The 22,527-nt window shown below is 44.2% G+C and overlaps 2 protein-coding genes across 3 annotated transcripts; both read left to right on the forward strand.

The window, feature by feature from the left end:
* The first annotated feature begins 1,194 nt into the window (after positions 1–1,194).
* Positions 1,195–7,501, forward strand: LOC130610156 (osteocalcin-like). The gene is made up of 3 exons (XM_057429809.1): positions 1,195–1,812; positions 5,645–5,714; positions 7,340–7,501. Exons 1-3 carry the CDS (start codon positions 1,746–1,748, stop codon positions 7,467–7,469), a joined length of 267 nt encoding a protein of 88 aa, XP_057285792.1. The 5' UTR covers positions 1,195–1,745; the 3' UTR covers positions 7,470–7,501.
* A 9,873-nt stretch (positions 7,502–17,374) lies between these two features.
* ART4 (ADP-ribosyltransferase 4 (inactive) (Dombrock blood group)) lies at positions 17,375–21,081 on the forward strand. Of its 2 annotated transcripts, none has more exons than XM_057429567.1 (3): positions 17,375–17,865; positions 19,188–19,914; positions 20,724–21,081. In XM_057429567.1, the coding sequence occupies exons 1-3, from the start codon at positions 17,815–17,817 to the stop codon at positions 20,816–20,818; spliced, it is 873 nt and encodes a 290-aa protein (XP_057285550.1). In that variant the 5' UTR covers positions 17,375–17,814; the 3' UTR covers positions 20,819–21,081. The 2 variants fall into 2 exon arrangements, with proteins under 2 accessions (XP_057285550.1, XP_057285558.1); XM_057429575.1 differs by having other exon boundaries at positions 17,777–17,865; positions 18,902–19,914.
* The last annotated feature ends 1,446 nt before the right edge of the window (positions 21,082–22,527 follow it).

The raw sequence follows: 22,527 nt of genomic DNA on the forward strand, positions 1-22,527 counted from the left end.
CACAGATCTCCTTCCAAAATATGCTTCAAGGCTTTGCCAGCTTTGAAAATGAACTTTTGGAAAACAATGTGATTTATTTATTGAAAACACTTCTGAAACTCCACCCTGACAGTTGCTAAAGTTTTGTCCAAAGGAAAAAGTGAGAGAGAAGTTAGTTTAAGGAAAAAAAGCCATACGGATTAGGTATATTTGTACCCACATTTGTTCTGCATGTTCCCAAGTAGGTGAATCTTACAATCAACAACTAGAGCAAAGCTTTCATACCCAAAAGTCAACAAGTTCACAATGTCTGGGTTTGACTTGACACTGTGACACTACCAAAACAGAAGGCACAGGGCTAGTGCTGTCTGGGTCTGTGTCCAGAAATATCTTGTGATTCCAACTTCAGATTTACCAGTATGAATAATGAATAGTATTGGAGATTTCTGTGGGATTTTGGTAGTGTGAGCAACAACCAAACACATTTAAGAGACTACATGCTGGTTAGAAAGCCTGGGAAAAGTTGGAAAGGCAAGTAAAGAAGTTTGGATTACATGGAATGTATATTTATATTCTTTCAAGTATTCTTTCGGAAGCAGAGCTTTCCTAGAATGCCTATTATTTATAGATATTTATTTATTTTTAAACTGTTGGTCTTCAAGATACTTTTGCTGGAAATTGTTATACTGGACTGTATATAAAGTTCAACTTTTTACCTCTTCCAAATTCTGAAATCTCTGTAAGCTGAAAGACAGTCTCAGGATTGGCAAAATCCCTAATGGCTCTGACTGCCCCAGGGAGCTTTTTAGCTGTTAATTTTGTAATCCTTGGACATGTTCCCTGCATGTGGGTCTAAGGAGGACTGGATTTGAGGTGGAGGAAGATGTGATCCATATGTTGTTTGTGAGACATGGTTTTGGGAACTTAGATGGTGGGTTTAGGGAGTATGAGGTTATTGGTAGATGAGCTGTAGAAGAGCCCATGCGAGGCTCCTGACATACCGAATAACCACAATCACCCAATTCCTGAAGAATAAATCATTTTGGAGTCTAAAGGTTTATTTGATTTCTAGATAAGAGAAACCAAACTGAAACCTCCAAACTAAGGGGATTTCCAGGAAGAAAAAAGAAAGACCCTCCCTCAAACTAACTACCCAACATTCCCAACAGTGTAAAAATCTCAGCTCTCCAAAGTGATTTGGTGAAATTCTCTGATGCAAAAATCTACTCTGTGTTTGCCCTATGCAAACTATTTCATGGGTTTCTTTACCTTCAGGGGAATGGGTCAGGGTGAGGTATGGGAAAAGGGTCACCACTGGGTTCAGTGTCATTTGATTTTCTACGTGAGAGAGTCCCATCACATGGAAAGAATGTTCTGCTTCAGGGCGTACTGGTTTCTCCCCTGGCTTTCAAAGCAAGAAACTAGTGTGACTTACAAACATGAATGAGTTTCATGTTTATAATAAAACTGATTTTTTCTTTATCCAGTTGTTTTTCTTCAACTGCCTCATTCAAAACCTCAGATAAAATCTTCTGGAAATGCCACAGGTTCTGAGATGGATGTCAAAATGGCTGCCAGGACTAAATATCTCCTGGCCAGAAGGACATGTTTTGTTTTGGAGCTCAGACAAAGGAACACAAGCCAGAGCCCTGATGTCTCCAGGAGATCACGGGATATAAACTGCTGCCCAAAAGCAGGCTCTGGAGAACCTCAGTAACCTCCAGGAAAGCTCTGAGGTTAGGGAGACGAGCACAGCCAAGGAAGACATGAAGAGTCTGCTGGCATCACTGATCATGTTTCTGGCCCTGGCAGCTCTCTGCTGTGGTGAGAAAGGTAAGGGGACATCTTTCTAGGAAGGCTCTTGGGAGTGCTGTTCATCCCTGTAGCTTGCCGCCAGCCTCCCTTTGGTCTGCAAGAGACATCCTTGCAGAGACAAGGTGCACCACTGGTCATCACACAACTTCACATCTCTGTCCCAGAGAGAGAACCATGGCTGTGAGGGTCTGGGGACAGAAAGCCTTGTCTCTTGCTGGGCACTTCCTTCTACTGATCAAACCCTACCCCCTAATTGCATCACTGAACTGCAGCAGAGAAATTGAACATTTGAATATGTTTAAGTATTAAACCAGTTTAGCATTTAGGTGAATTGGCAAAGGTGTGCTGGATGCTCTCTTTTGAGTAAGAGGGCTGAACTGCAGGCAGGTCTGTGTCGACCACGGCAGGGGGGAGGATTTTGTACCTGCCAGTACTGCAGTGCTGTAGGATCACAGAGATAAGCACCAAGTCAAGCCTTCAGTTGCAGGGAAATGTGGAATTTGGGGGAAAAGCCTCCTATTAGTGGTTACAAGGAAATTAGTTGTCCCATTGAAATAAGAGCACATCGCATTTGAAGGCTATCTAGCGATGGTGACTTAATGATAAAAAGATAGTAACATAATGGCAGCTCTATAGTTGAAGAGAGAGGGAGGGGGTAAAGATCATAAAAACAAGTGTTTTCCCTTTATGGCAAGAAGATTAAAGCTGAGCAGGAGAGAGCTCAGTCTTTCCTTCTTAACTCATTCAGAGTTAAATTTTGTTCAGTCATGATTCAATACTGGCAAATATATATATTTATTTAATTAGTGTTTTCCTTCTGTCAATCTCTTTCTCACTTTCTCAGTCTGGCATATATATCTGCTTTTTTTTAGTCATTATTGTGTTCCAGAATGCTTATCTGCATTGGAGTAACTTCTAATTTTATAATTTTGTTTTTTTGTTTTTTTTTTTTTAAATCCAAGGAATGTATACATTGCTTAAAACCAGAACTACACACAACCCTTTTCACATAACATTTTTGTTTAAGCACAGTTGTTATTTTTTTGGTCTCTAGAGCCCTCTTTCTGCCCCTAAATACACTTATGCCAAATACCTGGTGACTTGGGTGGAACTGACACTGTTGAAAAAAGGTATGGGGAAATGGTGGAAGAAAAAAAAATTGTGAAATAGGGAAGTGTAGGAGACCCAATATTAGGAGACCTCCTATTCCCTTAGAGGATGCTTTCCTTGGGTGTTTCCAGGGAGCATTAGGGATTAAGATTAGGACTGAACACAGAAATACAGTGTGTAAATTCTTCCTGCAAGGGCTGCGGATCCAGGTACCTCAGCCTGAGCCAGGAAGCTGTAAGGACAGAACTTTTCCTTATTTTTGGCCCTATTTCTAGTCCTTATCAATGACTTCTGATTTCTCCCCAGAGGTAAGGAAACCTCTCTTTCCAAAAATAGATGAGATATTCAGCTCTCTTGGGGTTCTGTCCAAATTGAGGTTTTACTCAAATGGTCCCGTAGCTCTAGCTGTCCCTGCTCTTAGCAAGGGTGAGGAGGTAGATGAAGGTCTTCCTCCAGCTTCAATGGTGGTTATATGTTTATTGTGTCATTTAATCTGGATCAGAGAAAGTTGAAATTAAATAAACCCAGGCACAACGAGGGAATTCTGCTGTGGTAGAAGTGTCTGTCTCTAAATGGTGGGTGCTACAAAACCCTTTTTGGAAGGAACAGACCTTCTGGAAAACTGGGGGAAGCTGGACCCAGGCAATAGACAGAGGGATTTCATTACAGAGCAAAGCAGAGGGGGAGGACTCATAAGCAAACTCCTTCGTGTCTGTCTTCCAGGTCCCAGCACTGACAGTGAGTATATCATTGTGACTGATGCTCAGCTCCATTCTTCTGCATCTGCCTCCTTTTCCCCTTTAATAGGTTCAAGGGGTGAACAAGAACCATGCTGAGCTCTTCCAGTTACTCCTTTTTAGCTCCTGCAGCACTGCAGTCCCTGATGTGCAGGAACACCTTCAGTGAATAGAGGCACTGCCTTTCACAGCTATGGTGGCAGTGGACACAAGGGAGGTCAGCCTCCCATGCAGGCACCCTAGCATCACTCCAGGTGTGCTAGTGACGCAGCCTTCATTACCACAACCGTCCAGCAGCCCCCAAGGCAAGACATGAGTCCTGAAGGTTGTTAGCAGCTGGATGCATCTGCTCTCTGTGAAACTGTGAGCAACGCAGCCAGTCTCCCTGCTTCTCTGGGCTGGCATCAGAGACTTATCCAAAGTGACTGTTGCATCCTCAGACTGCTAAGGGGGCAGAATCTGCTCCAGGGCCTCCAGGCTCTGCTCTTCTGTATCTTCTGAACAGTTAGTCTGGTGTGCAGGATCACAGAGCAGAAAGGTTTGGTGCCACATAGCAACAGGTTGTGACATCCCTGCCAGATCCCTCAACCTGGAGAGCCTGAAAGCAAGCATCTTCTATGGCTGCTCCAGGCTGCCTCCTGAAGTCCCTTCTGTTAGGTTGCCAGGGACATGTGAATTGCACACCTTGGGATGTCCACAGATTTTGCAGCAAGCCGATCCTGGCAGAAAGCTTCATGGAAAATCCCTTTTATTCCCTCCTGTCTCTCTGTTCTCACACCTTAAAGGATAACATTGCTGCTGAGGAGCATGAAAGCTGGTATTTCTCCAGTGAGCCAATACAAATACAGATTGGGAAATAAAAAAAGATCAAAAAGAGTGTTCAGGGAAAGGCGGTGATTTCTGACTGCTTATTAGCTGTCAGTTTCTGTGTAGTCAGCATTTTGATCCATACTTAACCCCAGCTTGTTAGAGAGGGGGCACCTCTCACTGAACGGAAACACAGTCAAATGCCTCACGATGATGAGGGAAGGGCACAAACCCCAACATCACCCTCCAGGTAGAGTCCTCAGAAACTTGCTCCTAGAAACTTAGAAACTTGGCAATTTGCCAGTTGCCCTGCTGAAACATGTATTAATGCAGAGCTGTCTGTGTTGTTGGTGCGTCAGCATCTGTGCACACCTCTGTTGTTGTGGGTCCTTACTACGGAGCAAGACTGTGCTGTGCTGAGCCCTGGCTGGGGGTGAGGACCAAAGTGGCTTTACCTGCACTTTGTCAGGTGCTCCACTCCACAGTACCCCGGTGTTTGTAAACCACAAATTCAGGGGAACAAACAAGCAACTGTGCTGACAACATGTTAGTGGAGACCAGGTGCCAATGCTGTCACGGCAGGAAGACCTCTCATATTCTCCAAGTCCTAGACAACAGGATCTTTTAATCTCCTGTGTGTATTTCTCCTTTGGTGATGGTTGCTGACATTCTTTTATATCTTTCATTTTTCATGGCATTATGTACATGTGAGCATCGGTATGTTTGTGCACTGACTGTTGCTTATGGCTCACTGGAGGCATTTTAAGGCCTGATGGCTGGTATCCCACATCACTCTCAGTCTGAGTCAAAATACAGAAAGGAAGCCAAGACTTTGAAGTTAACCAGACCAGGGAGAGAGGGTGTCATTCCCTGAATTTTCTCCTTACTCATATTTTATGCTGTCATGACTTTGCCATCTGCACATTTGCCGTGGAATTAGATGACCCTGTGTGATAAGAGAATGGAGTTTATGACAGAAAAGGCCCTTACTCCGTGGAGTTGTGCAGGTTGGAGTGAGGAGGGAGCCCATCTGTTGGGCTTTGAGTGAACAGTGGGGTGGTAAAGATGAGGATTAGGATGATTTGTGTCAGTCACCTGCTTGTGAATAGACTGTCCAGTTCCAGAGGTTAGGCTGGTCTCTACTTCTCATAGATCATGGGCCTGCATCTCTAACCTGCTGTGTTCTTTCTTGGTAGGTATCAAGATTAAAAAAGAAGTTGCCAATACCTTTGTGAAGAGGCAGAAGAGATCCAGCCTGTATGAATGGTAACGACTCAGGAGTCAGGCTGAGAACTAGACTCTGGACCTGTTATGAAGAGGGGATGGGAAGGCAATAAGACATGACAAAGCATTGATTTGTTGTACATCTATGTTATTATCTTCATGAGTTGTAGCAAAAACAGGCTATAGGAGACATTTATAGACAAATGTTTTTTTCATAAATATCCTTTTGAAAACTCAAAGGAATACCAGCTGGACTCTGATATTCCTCCCTGGGAGGAAGATAGTACTAGCTGTCTTGGCCAGCCATGTGGAGAGCAGGATACAAGTTAGAAGCTTCCCTGGCCACAGGGTCATTAGAACAAATCTCCAGGATAATGAGTATCACAGAACCTTGGTCAATGCCTCTGACTCCCTACAAAAGAAGCACAGCTCTGTTACAGGGATGTGGCTAGATCAGATTGGCTGTTCTTTCTGAAGCTGTAGATCCTACATATATTTGTGCTGAAATCCTATACACAAAGATTTGGAGAAATCCTACCTCTAAACAGTTGGAGAAATTTGAGGTAATCCAGGAATGTTTTTCACATATTTCCTGGAAAAGGTTGTTAAGCCACTCTTGTGTAGGTCTGTGCAAAAAGATTTTTATTCAATCTGTCTTTGGACTGTTGGGTTTAGACAATAGAAGACTGGGAGACCCCATCATTAAAGGAAAGGATCAGAGTACTGTAGCAGAGAAACTTACTGATATTGAAACCTGCAGTGATTAAAACCAAGATGAAATTCAGTAGCGGCAACTGTTATTGTCTGTATTGACTACCCCTTATAGGTGAGGCATCATAAAAGCAGCTTCTGTTATAAGCATTAAGCAGGAAGGATTGAGGCAGACAGACATTGCGGCATATTATTTGATCATGATGTAAGCTTAGTTTGGTAATATGGATGCAACAAATGTAATTCAGGGGTGCTGCAGGGTATTTTCAATACAGAAATAAAGTAAAAAGTCTTGAGATACTGGTGGGACTCTTGTAGCAGTATGTAAAGTCTTTGGGAAAGATTAACCAAACCTAGAAGAAGAATTGAGAAGGGCATCCAGAGTGTATAGCTGAGACTAAAAGATTTGGGTTAGCTTAGCCTGGCAAAACACAAGCTGAGCAGGGACAGTGTTGCTGTCTACAGCAGAAGAGAGGATGATAACAGGAAACTGCTTAAGCTAAAGGAAGATAGTGGCTAGTAGGAAAGTAAGAAGAAACTGGGTGCAAATAAAGGTAAACAGGAAATAGTTAAATAAATTTGCAATCAAAAATATTAATAATATAAATAAAACCAGCAGCAGTAACAACAACAAAAATAACAATAACAATAATAATAAAGATTCCTGAGTAGTTGAGGAATGAAGTTGGGAACAAAAAATAGCCAAACTTTTTCCATAGTATTCTTTGTTGATAAAATCTCATGAACAATTGCTTCTATTGTTTTAAGTTGGATTCAATTCCATTTGTTCCCAGCATTGATCAAGCAATCTATCGTCATGTAAGTAGACCATGAGAAGTCCCCTGTTGGGACAGCCTGGGGAATCACTCTTCTCATGTTAGTGTCAGCAGTGTGAACCCTTTGCAACTGCATTAACTGAATCTGCATAACAGCATCTTTCTCTTTGTCTACTCCAGGTACTATGAGTATTACAAAAGTCCAATGGAGCAGATGCATGAGCGTTGTGAAAACTACCCCCCCTGTGACTATCTTTCTGACCAAATAGGATTCTCCATGGCCTACAACCGTTTCTTTGGGAGATACTAGGGATGGTACGGTCACTTTGTTTGTTTGGCTTTGGACCACTCTGAACAACCTGGGAGAAAGAAGGTTGTGGGTGGGAAGGAGAGAAGAAAACCATCCAGACTGGGGTCTTCTTCTGTTGTCTCCCTTACCAGTTGGAACACCAAGGCAACAATTATTACACTTGTTAAGCTTGCATTAGCTTTTTTCCTGTCACCAAAAAAGTCTCTCTTCAGTTGTCTTTTGTGGCATTTTGAGCTTCACCAGAAAACTCTGTCTTACCCTGTTCCATTTGAATCCCTAAGACACAACCGGTGAAAAAAAAAGGGATTACTCTAAGGAAAATCAATATACGCCTTAGCAACACAACTAGACCTTTTGTCCTCTTCTGCAAGATGAGGGAGGGTTATAGAAGAAGGATGTCACACTGTGTGTAAATGCAATGGATCTGATCCTAGGATGCTCACTGGGAAGAAGGCAAAATGGTTGTCTCCTGGTACAATGACTGGGAAAGTTCACTATTTTCAGGTAGTATGATCACCCCAAATATGTGCTAGTGTAGGATCATTTTCTAAAGACAGAAGTGTGGAAATACTATTATACTCTCACAAAATTTGCCTGTATAGCAACAACAGATAAATCCCAAAAGGCATGTTTAAGGAGTCCTTTTAGATGAAATCTTCCATTTGTATGCTGCATTCGGTGACTGTCTGTAAAAAGTAACTTGGAAATCTCTTGTTGTTTGTGTTACAACTGGTTTCTGGTGAAACTGATTATACCCGAGCACAATAAAAAAATAATCAGTTCTTTCTGATGCTTTAGCACTTACGCTTGAAACTTAAAGTGCCTAAATAGCTCCAAAAAAAAAAGAGAGGAAGAATTAAAAAAACTCAATAAACACTGAAATAAAAATAAAATCGGTTCAAGAAAACTTGTATCTCTCATATATATACGTATATATATAAAAAATATGTAGTTATATACATATCCACCCTCTGTACTACTTCATTCTGTCCCCTGGTGTGAATGTTATACCTTAACAACTTTCTGCACAGCCCCACAGCCCCCACTGATGTGCTTTGTCAGCTTTCTTCTCTGAGACATAGATGGTAGGTCCCATCTCCAAAAAAAAGACTGTTGACCATCAGGAGGCTGAAAAAGACCAGATCTCTCTGACTGTGTGTAAGCTGATGCAGCCATCCTCAGCTGCCTAGTACAATAAATACTGCTTATGCAAAGCAGGTTGGTATGCTGCTTCTCTCCGTTTTTCTAAACAGCCTTCATCTGTGGTTAAAGAGATGCCTGAAGGACAAAACCTGCTCTTGTGACCCCTGAGGAGCAGGGTCCCTGTGCGTGAGACTGCTTTCTCCCCTCCTGTGCCCTAGTGTGAATCGAAAGTGACTACACTGAAATTCAGGTCATGATCCCAGTACTCTGTGACAGTGACAGAGAGGAGAGCCAGGTTTTTCCTGATTTACCATCTGCTAAATTCAGCATTTCTCTGAAAGCCCTTGCCCTACAGTAAGGACATGGGATAAGTCTGCAGAGATGGCTGCCAGTGTGAGTGTGAGCATCTCTTGTTTGGCAAGCTGCTATGACTTGTACTGGCTATGCTGATCTTGGCCAAGGAGAAGGCAGTTAATGTTAACAGTTAATCTCTACTTTCCTTGGTCAAACACCTGAGACTGGTTCCTCTATTGGCATAAACTGATGGGGCTTCATTGCTCACAGCAAAATTGAACTGAATGCCATCCAACAAAAATGAACAAAATGCTTGTTGAAAGCAGTGAAAATTTTGCTGGGAAAAATACTGGAGAGATTAGTGAAATACTAGTGCCTGCTGTACTATAAGTTAGGGGGGTTGTTATTGTATGATTTTGTTCACACAAAAAGAAAATCAAGCTTCCTGTCTATATTTGCATCTTTGAATTAGTTTTATATTTTCCTCTCCTGTTCAGTAAATATTTTTTTCAGGGAAGTTGCACATGAAGGCCTCACTCATGTTGTCTGCTCCGAGTTACCAGATGTCTATACGGGTTGAAGTCATTATAACTTTGGGGATCTGAGTGCAGAAATTTATTGCTGGAATGGAGGAACTGGATTTTAGCTTGGTTAAGGCAGATTGAAGTACCACTATTAATCCTCTGCTGCCCTCTTATGTCCATTGTATTTATTGTAGTTAATGATTACATTGCTTTAGAAGCATTTGAAAATGTAAATCCAGTGGGCTTTCTTCCTGATTTGCTTCGTCCTACAACATAAACTAAAAGGCCAGAAGGGAAAAGTAGAGACATAATCTGCAACTCAATTATATTCAGCTGAATTGAAATTTTAGTGGGGCTATTTTCCCTGATTTTCAAGTTCGCACTGGAGCCTGCCACAGTTTATCTCCTTTTCATCTCTTCACAAGCAGAAGAGGAGATGCCTCTGAATAAATTCACAAGCCGTTCTGTGAACTCACTTTTAGCAGCCAAAGAACCACTTTCTGAAATACAGCCCAAGATGACAGAGCAATTCTGAGACAGCAAAGTGGGAAGGCTGCATTTATCACTTTGCATCATCCTTCATGCCATCACCTCATATCACTAGTGGCTGCAGATAGCATCAGCAGCATCAGAAGGTGCAGTTAAAGATTATTTTGAAAGCAACCCATTATGAAACCTTATGTCATCTCTCACCCTGTTTCAGCAATATTCAGTGAATGCTCTTTGTCCCTAGAACCCAAGCAGATGCACATATGTCTCTTTTCTCAGGGAATCACACCATGTCTGCAGGTGCCCCCCTCACTCAGCCTATCACTAGCAGGCAATGGAAAATGGACTTCTAGAATAGAATCATAGAATATAATCATAGAATATAATCATAGAATAGTTAGGGTTGGAAAGGACCTTAAGATCATCTAGTCCCAACCCCCCTGCCATGGGCAGGGACACCTCACACTAAACCATATCATCCAAGGCTCTGTCCAACCTAGGCTTGAACACCACCAGGGATGAAGCATTCATAGCTTCCCTGGGCAATCTATTACAGTGCCTCACCACCCTTACAGTAAAGAACTTCTTCCTTATGTCCAATCTAAACTTCCCCCGTTTATGTTTTAACCCGTTACCCCTTGTCCTATCACAACAGTCCCTAATGAAAAGTAGCTCCCCAGCATCCTTATAAGCCCCCTTCAGATACTGGAAGGCTGCTATGAGGTCTCCATGCAGCCTTCTCTTCTCCAGGCTGAAAAGCCCCAACTTTCTCAGCCTGTCTTCATATGGGAGGTGCTCCACCCCCGATCATCCTTGTGGCCTCCTCTGGACTTGTTCCAACAGTTCCATGTTCTTTTTTTGTTGAGGAGACCAGAACTGCACACAATACTCCAAGTGAGGTCTCACAAGAGCAGAGTAGAGGGGCAGGATCACCAGGATCATGCTCCTTTTGATTCACCAGACTGAAGTGCAGCAGCTGTTTGTCATCTCCTAATACAAGGGAACAAAACTGGACCAGAAGCAAGGAAGTACATAACGTCCCACTGAGGGAGCAGAGGAGCAAGATACAGAGGATATTTTCCCTACAAGGAGGAAAACTGGCAAAAGGTGAACAGATCCAACCCCTCCACTTAATTATCCAACCAATCCTCTTCTACTGCCACTTGGATTTGCCCCCCTAATCCACAGAAAAGGAAGTAATGCCATCCCCATCCACTGAAGAAATCACTGCTCCCCAAATCTCTGTTTGGACTTACCTTTCCCTTGAAGAGCTCTGCTGCCTCCCGATATCTGCGCATTTGCTCAGGGTACTTCGGGGACGTTCTGTCTGTGACCAGGAGAAGGTGAAGGTGGAACGAACTCTGCATCACACCTATCGCTGTCTGCCACCACAGACAGAGAGAGAAACACACAAAGAGACTGAGCACATTCAATCTGCATTGGTTGCAGGACTGAAGGGACATTGGTCCTTGTGTCTCAGCTTAGATTTCTTTGCAAATCAGCCTCCCAAAAAAGAGACCTCTTGAAGCAGGAGGGATCCAATCTGGGTGCTCTGTGGAAGCACTTAACCTCCTGACTTTGCTTATTCCCAAGATGAGAGTCTAAAGACCACCAGGATTCATCACTGGCCTCAGGATAGTCAGTGACTAGGAAAGGGGACATCCTGGGTACAGCAAGCTGAAAACTAGAGGGGCAAGGAAGATGAGAGGGAAGGCCAGCAAACACTGAACATAAGAGTGCCCTGAATGACTGAGATGCAGCACCTGGACAAAATGGGAGCAAGAAAGTGGGAAGGATTTGTAGTGTCAGGGTTGGTGCCTTTCCTTATTTCTTTGGCATTAAGCTGTGTGTAGGATGGGGATGAGTCCAGAGTTTCAGCAACTCCAGGGTATTCCAGAGTGTTCAGGGTTAAAATTGTCTCTGCAGTCTCATAGTGGGAGACCTGGAGCCAGCTGTTCTTCAACCCCTGGGTAAGGGCCAAGTGGGCAGAATACAGTGGCCCTCTGTGAAGGAGAAAGTGCTGGCACTGCCCAAGAAGGAGCTGCACCATCTTCAGGCACTCACTCACTCTTTTGCTCCTCCTTCTGCCCGCTTCCTGCAGCCCTGCAGCCTCTCCCTCAAACTAAACAGCAGCCAGACCAGAGCTGCTGCCTCCCCCGTGCCACTGAAACCACAGAAGTGCAAACTGTGCAGCTCCCTGCCAGCAGGAGAAAAGAATTTCCACAAGTCCAGGAGTAATAAGGAAGAGGTCAGGGAGTGCACACTGGCAAGGGCCATGAATCACAAAGTATCTGGTTGTTGAGAGCCAGGACTCTGCCATTAGTCTCATATTTATGAGGCATTTTGTATCCCTTCACTTCTCTGGTGGTGTGCAGATGGGGAAGGGGAGAGTAGAGGGGATGCAAAAGAAGGCTGGAGGGCATTAGACCTCATGGGAGAGGACGGGGCTGAAGGTGAGGGTGAAGCCACCCAGCACCAAGGGTCCTGACAAGTCTGGGCTGAGAGAGAGCAGGGCTGAAGCAGCAGTTCCTCCTGCAGCTCCACACGCGGGTGCGGCTATCCACAGAACCTTGTGCAGTAGCGATCAGCAGAGCTCATCAACATAGCTGGGTCACATCTGACTCTCCTGGAAAGCCCACAGGGTAAGCGTTGCCTGAAAATGCTTGAAGTATGTGGGGGAAACAGTAAGGGCCCCAGGATGGGAGAGAAACTCCTGGCAGGACTCAGTGTGATCCACATGACCCCAGCCTCTGCTGCCCAGCAGCATTCATAGATGTAAACAGCATATGCACTGGGAATAAATATTTACCAAAAAACAAGCTAAGTTAGCAGAGCTGGGAGGGCTTTGGACTGGAGACTGCAGGAGGCACTGTCAACTCCAGCACCTTGATAGGACTCCAGAGCATCTGGAAAAAAAAATGGAACGTGTACTGCCAGTCAGGGTGGAGGGGACCAGCTGAACAGCTCAGCTCTTCTCTGTCAAGGGAGACAGCCTGGGTGCTGAATAGGATGCCACAGAGCAAGACCCCAGAGCATCAGCAGAGATGCGTGAAGAAAGAGTCATGATCTAATTAATTGCTAAGAGATGCAGTAAAGGTCCCAGGGTTCAAAAGGCCTGAGCAATTATAAAGATAACAAGTAACAAGACCATCACTTCTGACTTATCTTGAGTGTTCACTGCAAGGACAGTGGGACAGGATAAGGCTTTTCTGTCCTCCAAAATACTCTGTACTTTTAAAATTAACTTTTCACCTTATTCAGCAAGATGAAAAAGCAGCCACTTTTTTTTTTTTTTTCTTGAGAAAACAATAGAACTTCTCAAGTATTTTAATGTGGAAACAAATTGTTGCATTTCCAAAATAAAATGTTCTCTCTACTGGCAGGCTGCACCTGGACTAGGGAATTTGTCAGCCTCTTAGCTGAACCTTGACTTCAACTTGAAAAGATTGGCTTTGAAACAGGCTGGCCCATTCTCCTTTCTGTAAATTGAGCCAGATCAACACTGTTGCAGCTATCCAGAAGTCTGCAACAGAACCCATCAGTGATGACAAAGTCTCTGCCTTGCGGCCACTGGGACTTCTAAAACCTATTGAATTCACAGCAGTGCAACCAGTGAACTGCTGAGATTTCAGAGGAGCCTAAATCCTTTGTCACTCTCTATAGCAGACAAGAGCACTGGCATCCTGCCACTGCCAGTCAGATGGGTGAGCTAATGAAGATGTCCAACATGAAAACATCCTATGTCTGACTTTTTTGTTGTTGAATTGATGAATTCTGAAGTAAGGGATGGAGGGAATGGGAAAAATTTTGCTTGGGACATTTCCAACCAACTCTTGAATATGCCTTCAAATAGCCAGGTTTACATCAAGCCATGTGCGCTGCTGGGCCATGAAGAATTCTGCCTTCTGGCAGTAGGTCAGTCAAGTTTCCATGTTTCTCTAGGCTTCTGAGTCAAAGAGAGGGGATCTGGCTGAGAAGACTCTTCAGGCATGGCACAACACGGCAAATACCATGCTGGGAGGAGCAGCACTGTTAAGGAGTGGTAAGAAATGGAGCTCTCAGCCCACCAACACCCCAAAATTCATAGAATCATAGAATAGTTAGGGTTGGAAAGGACCTTAAGATCATCAAGTTCCAACCCCCCTGCCATGGGCAGGGACACCTCACACTAAACCATATCACCCAAGGCCTCGTCCAACCTGGTCTTGAACACTGCCACAGATGGCGCATTCACAACCTCCCTGGGCAATCTATTCCAGTGCTTCACCACCCTAACAGGAAAGAATTTCCTTCTTATATCCAACCTAAACTTCCCCTGTTTAAGTTTTAACCCGTTACCCCTTGTCCTGTCACTGCAGTCCCTAATGAAGAATCCCTCCCCAGCATCCCTATAGGCCCCCTTCAGATACTGGAAGGCTGCTATGAGGTCTCCACGCAGCCTTCTCTTCTCCAGGCTGAAAAGCCCCAACTTCCTCAGCCTGTCTTCATACAGGAGGTGCTCCAGTCCCCTGATCATCCTCGTGGCCCTTCTCTGGACTTGTTCCAACAGTTCCATGTCCTTTTTATGTTGAGGACACCAGAACTGCACACAATACAAAAAGTGAGGTCTCACGAGAGCAGAGTAAAGGGGCAGGATCACCTCCTTCGACCTGCTGGTCACGCTCCTTTTGATGCAGCCCAGGATATGGTTGGCTTTTTGGGCTGCAAGCGCACACTTCCTGCTCATATTCATTTCCTCATCAACCAACACCCCCAAGTCCTTCTCTGCAGGGCTGCTCTGAATCTCTTCTCTGCCCAGCCTGTAGCTGTGCCTGGGATTGCTCCCACCCAGGTGTAGGACCTTGCACTTGTCATGGTTAAACTTCGTAAGGTTGGCATCAGCCCACCTCACAAGGGTGTCAAGGTCCCTCTGGATAGCATTCCTTCCTTACAGCGTATCAACCGAACCACACAGCTTGGTGTCATCGGCAAACTTGCTGAGGGTGCTCTCAATGCCACTGTTCATATCACTGACAAAGATGTTGAACAAGACCAGTCCCAACACAGATCCCTGAGGGACACCACTCGTTACTGGTCTCCAGCTGGTCATTGAGCCATTGACTACAAATCTTCATGTGCGGCCATCCAGCCAGTTCTTTATCCACCAAGTGGTTCATCCATCAAATTGATGTCTCTCCAATTTAGAGACAAGGATGTCATGTGGGACAGTGTCCAACGCTTTGCACAAGTCCAGGTAGATGACATCAACTGCTCTACCCCATCCATCAGTTCCGTAGCTCCATCATAGAAGGTCACTAAATTGGTTGGGCAGGATTTCCACTTCGTGAAGCCATGCTGGCTGTCACCAACAACCTTGTTGTTTTCCATGTGCCTTAGCATGCCTTCCAGGAGAATCTGCTCCAAGATTTTGCCAGGCACAGAGGTGAGACCTACTGGTCTGTAGTTCCTTGGGTCTTCCATTTCCCCCCTCTGGATGATGAGGGTTATGTTTGCCTTTTTCTAGTAGTCGGGAACTTCACTTGACTGCCATGATTTTTCGAATATGATGGACAGTGGCTTAGCAACTTCATTTGCCAGCTCCTTCAGGACCTGTGGGTGGTCATCAGGTCCCATGGACTTGTGCACATTCAGGTTCTTAAGATGATCTTGAACCAGATCCTCTCCAACAGTGAGCTCAAGGTCTTCATTTTCACAGTCCCTGCATCTGCTTTCCAAGACTTGGGTGCTGTAGTCAGAGCCTTTGCCAGTGAAGACCGAAGCAAAGAAGTCATTCAGAACCTCAGCCTTCTCCAAATCCTGTGTAGCCAGTTCTCCCGAGAGCTTCCTGAGGGGCCCACATTCTCCCTAGTCTGTTTTTTATTTGCTATGTACCTGTAGAATCTCTTCCTGTTATCTTTAATACCTCTAGCTAAGTTTAATTGTAACTGGGCCTTAGCTTTCCTAACCTGGTCCCTAGCTTCCCAGACAACATCCCTGTACTCTTCCTATGCCACCTGTCCTTGCTTCCACCTTTTATAATACTCTTTTTTCCTTTGAAGTTTCCTCAGCAGCTCCTTATCCATCCAAGGAGGTCTCCTGGCCCTCCTGCTGCACTTCCTTCTACTTGGGATGCAACATTCCTGAGCTTGTAGCAGGTGATCCTTGAATATCAACCAACAGTCTTGGGCCCCTCTGTCCTCTATAGCTGTATCGCACGGAACCTTACTAAGCAGGTTCCTGAAGAGGCCAAAATCTGCTCTCTTGAAGTCCAGAGCAGTGAGCTTGCTGCACGCTCTTCTCACTGTCCTGAGGATCTCGAACTCCACCATCTCATGATCACTACAACCAAGGCTGCCCTGGAGCGTCACATTTCCAACGAGCCCTTCCCTGTTGGTGAGCACGAGGTCAAGCATGGCACCTCTCCTTGTTGGCTCCTCTATTATTTGCAAGAGGAAGTCGTCTTCCACACAATCGAGGAACCTCCTGGATTGCTTGTGCTGGGCCATATCGTCCCTCCAACAGATATCAGGGTGGTTGAAGTCCCCCATGAGAACAAAGGCCTGTAGTGTGAGGCTGTTCATGTCTGTCTATAAAGTACTTCATCCACAGAGTCCTCTTGATCAGGCGGTCTGTAACAGATCCCCACAGTAATGTCTCCCATCACTGTTCTCCCTTTAACCCTGACCCACAAACTCTCTGTCCCCAGACAGAGTTCCATACTCTCCAGCCTATCCCTAACATAAATAGCAACTCCCTCTCCCCATCTGCTGGGCCTGTCCTTTCTAAAGAGCCTGTAACCTTCCATTCCAACACTCCAGTCATAGGAGCCATCCCACCGTGTTTCTGTGATGCCTATTATATGATACCACCATAGACATGCACACATCTCTAATTCCTCTTGTTTGTTCCCCATGCTATGGGCGTTTGTATAGAGGCGTCTGAGCCGAGCTCCAAATGAAGCCAGCTCATTGGCTGGAGCGGGTGGAATATCTCTACATTGCTCCAAGCATTTATTATAGCTGCTGGCAACTGACTAGGTGTGTTGGGATGGAATGAAGCCCCCTGCCCCCCTCCCCCAACACATCTAGTTTAAAGCTTTATTGACCAGCCTGGCAAGCCTTCTACCAGAAGCAGCCCCACCAGCCTCCAGTAGACCTGGCCTCCTAAATTGAGACTTCACTTCTCTGTAGTCAGAACAAGGCCCTAACACCTCTTCTTGGCTATTTTCCATGCAGAGGAGTTATCAGAGACCCTGGGGCTTTGCCGGTGAGGATCTGTATTTACACTCATTTTGAGCTTATCCAGTGTAAACAGTTCAATATGGTGCCACTCTAAAGTGGTGTAAGGTTAGAATTGGCTACACATTATTAGAAACCAGGAGGAGATAAGGAGGAGGAGGACAGTTATCTCTGCTTCCAGATGGGATCCCAACCTACCCTGCATTTCTGTGTTGGCTTTATCAGAGCTCTACACTTTTTTGAAAGGGCCTTTTTAAGCTCTTGACCAGGGAGTGCGCTGCACCTCATCCTGACACATAACTCCTCAGGAGAGACCTGCCTTGACATCTCCAAGCCAGGGAGTTCTTCCGTTTTGCAAGAACAAGAATATCAGATACCTTGAAATTAACAGAACTATCAAGGTGAAGGACACCAGACTAGATGGAGTTGGGGGAAGCCAGACCCTTCCTTATGGATTGTCAGCTCACTTCTACCAGTAAATTGTCTGTTTGGATTGATTAATGACTTGTGAATTGCTGTAAGAATCTGGTGAATGATCTTTAGTTGAAGAACTGTAACCAAAACCTGACTGCAAATTGCAAACTGCAGAATCTTCCAGTTCAAGAAAAAGGGAAACACATATAAATGACCTCTACTTGGTCAAAAATATTCTTTATGGTGTCTTAGGGAGACTCTGGGATGACAGTGCTGCTGGCTAGCCTTCTGTTGCTGATCTCCTCACAAATGCTGGTAAAAGGACTAAACATTGCTAACATTATTCTTCATTTTAAATGGTAAAATTGCTTATCCCACTGAAATAAACCTTTCTCCTTCCCTTTCCCCTCCCCTCCCCCTTCTTTTTTTCTTTTTCATTTGAAACATGTTCTTTAAGGAGCTTTGGGTTCTGTTTTAACTCTTCTGCTTTCAGTTGCTCTGTTGAATTTCTTACCTGTTCAAATTCCTTTTAACTACTTGGTTGCAAATTTCCTCTTATTTGGAGCCAGATGGTTTTCCAGGGTATGTTTGTGAGTATATCTCATGGAATTACGGTCCTCTCCTTTTTTTCCAGCCTGTCTCGGCCAAGGCTCTGTGAAAATGTTTTGTTGGATGGGACAGTGACAATATTGCTCTATTTCTTGTAATGCCTTTTAGCTGTCCCTCAGAGCAATTATGGGATCATAGAAAAACTGAATCCCCATGTAGTTTATGGGCCAGTATAACTTCAGAGGCTAAGAAGGGTATCAATCTGGTTATGTGTCTAGGATGAATACTTGACATGAAGTGAATTTCTACTTATAGAATTCAATTATCAACTGACTACAGTACATGATCAGTCTACTAGGAGATCAAACAGCAAAAAGAACAATGCCATAACTCACACCATTTCTTAGATCTTATTACAGAAGATTTTTATTAATTAGAAATGCTAGAAACAGATAGTGTTACATATTAGAGGTTATTTTCCTGTTACAGCACTCAGTTGTGTAAATCCTTACACTTTCATTTAAGGTATGACAAGTCAAGCTGGCCTCACTGAGACAAACTGATGAACAAAAGTTTTGGTTCACTACTACTATACTGTTTTTTATTGAACATCAGTCCCTGAAGCCAAAACATGTCCAAGATGTATGACAAGACAGTAAGAAGAAATTTACCTCTGAGTGTGTTCAGGCTGCATTGACCCTAGCACATTTTTTCTTCTTTTGCTTATTCTTTCCCTTTTCAAAAACACTTATTAATCATGAGCACAATATTGAAATAACTGGACCATGGGTTTGTCCTCCAGGCTTTATACCCTCACTTTCTGAAGGGCCAACTTTTCTTAAGTTTTCAGTGCCACTCATCCACATGAAATAAGAATTTTGGCATCCTGGCTGGAATTTGCCTGAGGTGGGACTTGGTCGATAGCCTGAGGTTGCTCAGGATGATTTTGTCGAAGATGCCTACTTGCTGTCCTTGCTTTGCCAGTAATGACAAAGAGGCAAGAAGAGGGTAGGGAAAAACTTGGCTTGCACCCACAGAGATACACAAAACACACGTGATACTAATCATCATTTGCTTTTATGTTGTAGGGTGCATGCCAGCTCATGATGGATATGGCTTTGCATTCCTTTGATGACCAGTATCTAGGGTGCAGAGAGCAGGTGATGGAAGAACTGGAGAGAGGAGACTATTTCCAAAAGGAAATAGTTGCTAACAAGGGCTATTTGAGTCTCTGGAAGAAGGCTCAAGAGGCTTTGTTAAAGAGCCCTGTAGGTCTCCTGAGGGAGATGCAGGAAAGCCATGCCATAGTCCTCATGGCTTACACTATGAACTCTTCCCTGCACTCTCAGCTGAACTGGGCCACATCTATAGCAGGAAGCTCTCCAGAGCACTACAGCCGCAACTTCAGTTTCAAATATTTTCACTTTTACCTGACAACTGCTACTCAGATAATGAAGCTATGGCAGAGCAGCAAGGAGAGCACGGGGAAACGTAAGTGCTACCGGGTGCACAGGGGTGTAAAAGACTTGTATATCAAAGCCATGGAAGGCAACAAGGTGCGATTTGGCCGTTTCACCTCCACCTCCCGCCTCTGGAATGAATCTCAGAAGTTTGGGAATGAAACTTTTTTCACAGTGGCCACTTGCCTAGGAGCAGCTATGCAAGGCTTTTCTTACTACATATCTGAAAAGGAAGTCCTCATTCCCCCTTATGAGACATTCCTTGTCAAAAGCTTCTCTCAGACACAGCACGATAACCGGCTGCAACTGCATTCTGTGGGGAGCTACAGCAAGTACCACTGCCATCTCGTGGAAGGTACCGTATACGGATGTTCATGCGGGCGGGAGCGGGACAGTGTTTCCAAGGTCCCCAAGCAGTCCTCGCCAGCTGCACTTACACGGGTCCCCACCGAAGGCCAAATCTGTAGCTGTGTTCACCTATGAGAGCCACATGACACAGGTTTTTACTTGTTTGTCATGAAACCTGGGAGCACATCACAGTTCACCTGATACACAGAAGGTTGCAGGGCTCTTTGCTACTTCCATTTATCCCATCTGCCATTGCAAGGATGTCATAGGACACATGCATTTGGGTCCTCAGCATTCCTATTGCAAAGGCGGATGAGATTTGCAGGCAGCTTGAATTTTTTCTGGATATTTATTCTGGTGGCTTCCAAGGCTGCTACTCTTCAGGCCTCAGGATTGTTCTGGGCTTTGGTCCACTACTACTCCGGCAAGCTGAGGAAAGTGCAAACGAAACTACCATTGCTTTAGTGGTGTTTTCTCTCCTGTGACAACAGGGAGGAAAGGTATCCTTTGGCAATGCACATACATAGTTTCCTGGCTATAGAGCTAACTCCATGCTGGAAGACCTCACTGGGTCTGTTCCAGTTAATGAATACACCACCAATACACTTGCTTTTGTCTCTTTGGACAATAGTGTGTCAATGCAACCTTAGAGCACAAAATAATTATTTAGGAGTCAGAGTTTGTGCCTGGACCTAAGCCACAGTAGTAGATTGACTTGAAAAATGGCTCTTCTGGGCAAAGCTTGTGTTAGCAAGTTCAGGAAGCTCTAGGTAGCAAAAAAAGGTCTAAATGACTGCTCTCTTGGCTTTATTTCAGCTTCAAGAAGCAAGAACAGTGGTTCCACTGCCCTCACCTCGGCCATTCTTCCTAGTGTAGTTGGAGTTTTCATGTGCTTGGCTCACAGTGACTGATTCTCTGGCTGCCTCTAGATATATGCACTTGAATAGCGGGTGAGAAGAATTACAGGAAATCAGACTCTGGAGTTCCTGTTGCTACAGAAGGTTCAACCCTCCCTTTGCTTTCAACTGCAGCTCTCCAGCTGAGACTGTAACGTTCAGCCTGGCTCATGAAAGGATACATTCCTTGCACCTTTTCAAGTAGGAGGGCAGTTATCTATGGCCTTTCTGAAGAATAGATCAGCAATACCCTTTGCTGTATGTAGTTTTTCCCATATGCATTCAGGAAAGATACACACAGACTCTGGATTCTTTGCAGATCTCTTTGTGCCTTTATTTTTAGTGAGAAAGAGTCTGTCTGTGGGGTGCAAAAGGCACTTAAGGAAGTTTTATGTCTTCATATTTTAGCAGATTGAATGGAGGAGTTTGAGGCTCAGCATCTTGTGTATCAGATTTAGGTATCTGTAATGGAGGAGGCCAACATCTAGTGATCTGAAACCTAGTAACATGTTCTGTGAAACTGAATTACTGACCCTGAAATCCTGAGACATGGTTGCCTAGGCAGCCAGAACAGATTCAATGCAGAACTATTTTACCATTAACTTGTTTTCTGTGTGTCATGTTACTTTCCTGTTGCTGTTGGTTTATCAGTTATTTGAAATAATAAGTTGTTAGAACTTGATGTTGACCACTAAATGCTCAAAGATACTAAGCCCAGATTTCAAAAATAAAAACACTAGAAACAGCTGCTGCAGATACTTCTTTTATATGTGTTCAGACATGCTCAGACTCTTTCCTATGTGAGAATTACAGGAATCAAGATGGACTTCTGACACATCAACACATTTATAGTTCTTGCTTCTCTTTTATCATGTGGATGCAGGCTTCAACCATTTTGACAAAGATTTGGAATCTTTCACAAGGTGGTCTCAACACCCTGAAAGCCTCTTCTAAGTAGTCAGCTGCTGTTTTCAGGCTTTTCTTTGTGGATCTGTGTCCTTGAAGGATAGCCTGTAGGAAAACAAGAAGTGAAGAGAAGGATGATACAGAGCGAAGCCTGAGCAGTTGTGGTAGTTCATCTGAGGAGAAGCTGTCTTCTGTTGTACTTGGTGCCTCATTTTCTTGCAGCATCTTCACAATATCAGCATAATCCACGAGAAGTTCTGATACTTGGAGGGATAAGGCAGGTGAACTCAATAACTGATGCATAGCAAACTCTACTGTGTCAGGGAAATTGTCATGTTTCAACATCACTGCAACGAGAACACCCATGATGCTTTCTACTCTCTCCTTGTATTTCTCATAAAGTTCCTTTACTGCAGTGATCTTGTCCTGCAGGGAGGTGATGGGACCAGCAATCCCAGCATACAAACTTTGGCTGATCCTTTCATGTACATCTTTGTCTTTTGATTCCATGTTAGCTTGCATCTCTTTCAAAGCACTGACCAGGAACTGTAGATTATCTTTAATGCTGAAGTTTTCTTTTACTGACATGATAGGGAAGTTGGTGCCAAAATTTCTGTTGAGGAGTCGGAAGATTGTGTTGATGCAAGAGACATAGATGTACACTAAGTCATGAAGATTCTGGCAGGCCCTGACCAGCCTTTCTTTATCATTCATTAAACCAAAGCGGGCTAACATTTCTGGAGTAGGATCTGACTCTGAAAAACAAAGGAAATACAGAAGACACAGGGGAATAAAACTACATATATTGTTATGAATTA

Source organism: Pezoporus wallicus, unplaced genomic scaffold, assembly GCF_028554395.1.
Source record: "Pezoporus wallicus isolate ANWC-B61680 ecotype Strahan unplaced genomic scaffold, APGP_CSIRO_Pwel_v1 scaffold_3294, whole genome shotgun sequence".
Lineage (NCBI taxonomy): Eukaryota > Metazoa > Chordata > Aves > Psittaciformes > Psittacidae > Pezoporus > Pezoporus wallicus.

Bases quoted from the DNA above. Each gene is read 5' to 3' on its own strand.
- LOC130610156 (XM_057429809.1), top strand. From the start codon at position 1,746: ATGAAGAGTCTGCTGGCATCACTGATCATGTTTCTGGCCCTGGCAGCT. The intron at 1,813-5,644 runs GTAAGGGGACAT...CTTTCTTGGTAG, and splicing joins TCTCTGCTGTGGTGAGAAAG to GTATCAAGATTAAAAAAGAA. The intron at 5,715-7,339 runs GTAACGACTCAG...TGTCTACTCCAG, and splicing joins AGATCCAGCCTGTATGAATG to GTACTATGAGTATTACAAAA.
- ART4 (XM_057429567.1), top strand. From the start codon at position 17,815: ATGACAGTGCTGCTGGCTAGCCTTCTGTTGCTGATCTCCTCACAAATG. The intron at 17,866-19,187 runs GTAAAAGGACTA...TTTATGTTGTAG, and splicing joins TGATCTCCTCACAAATGCTG to GGTGCATGCCAGCTCATGAT. The intron at 19,915-20,723 runs GTACCGTATACG...GCTTTATTTCAG, and splicing joins CCACTGCCATCTCGTGGAAG to CTTCAAGAAGCAAGAACAGT.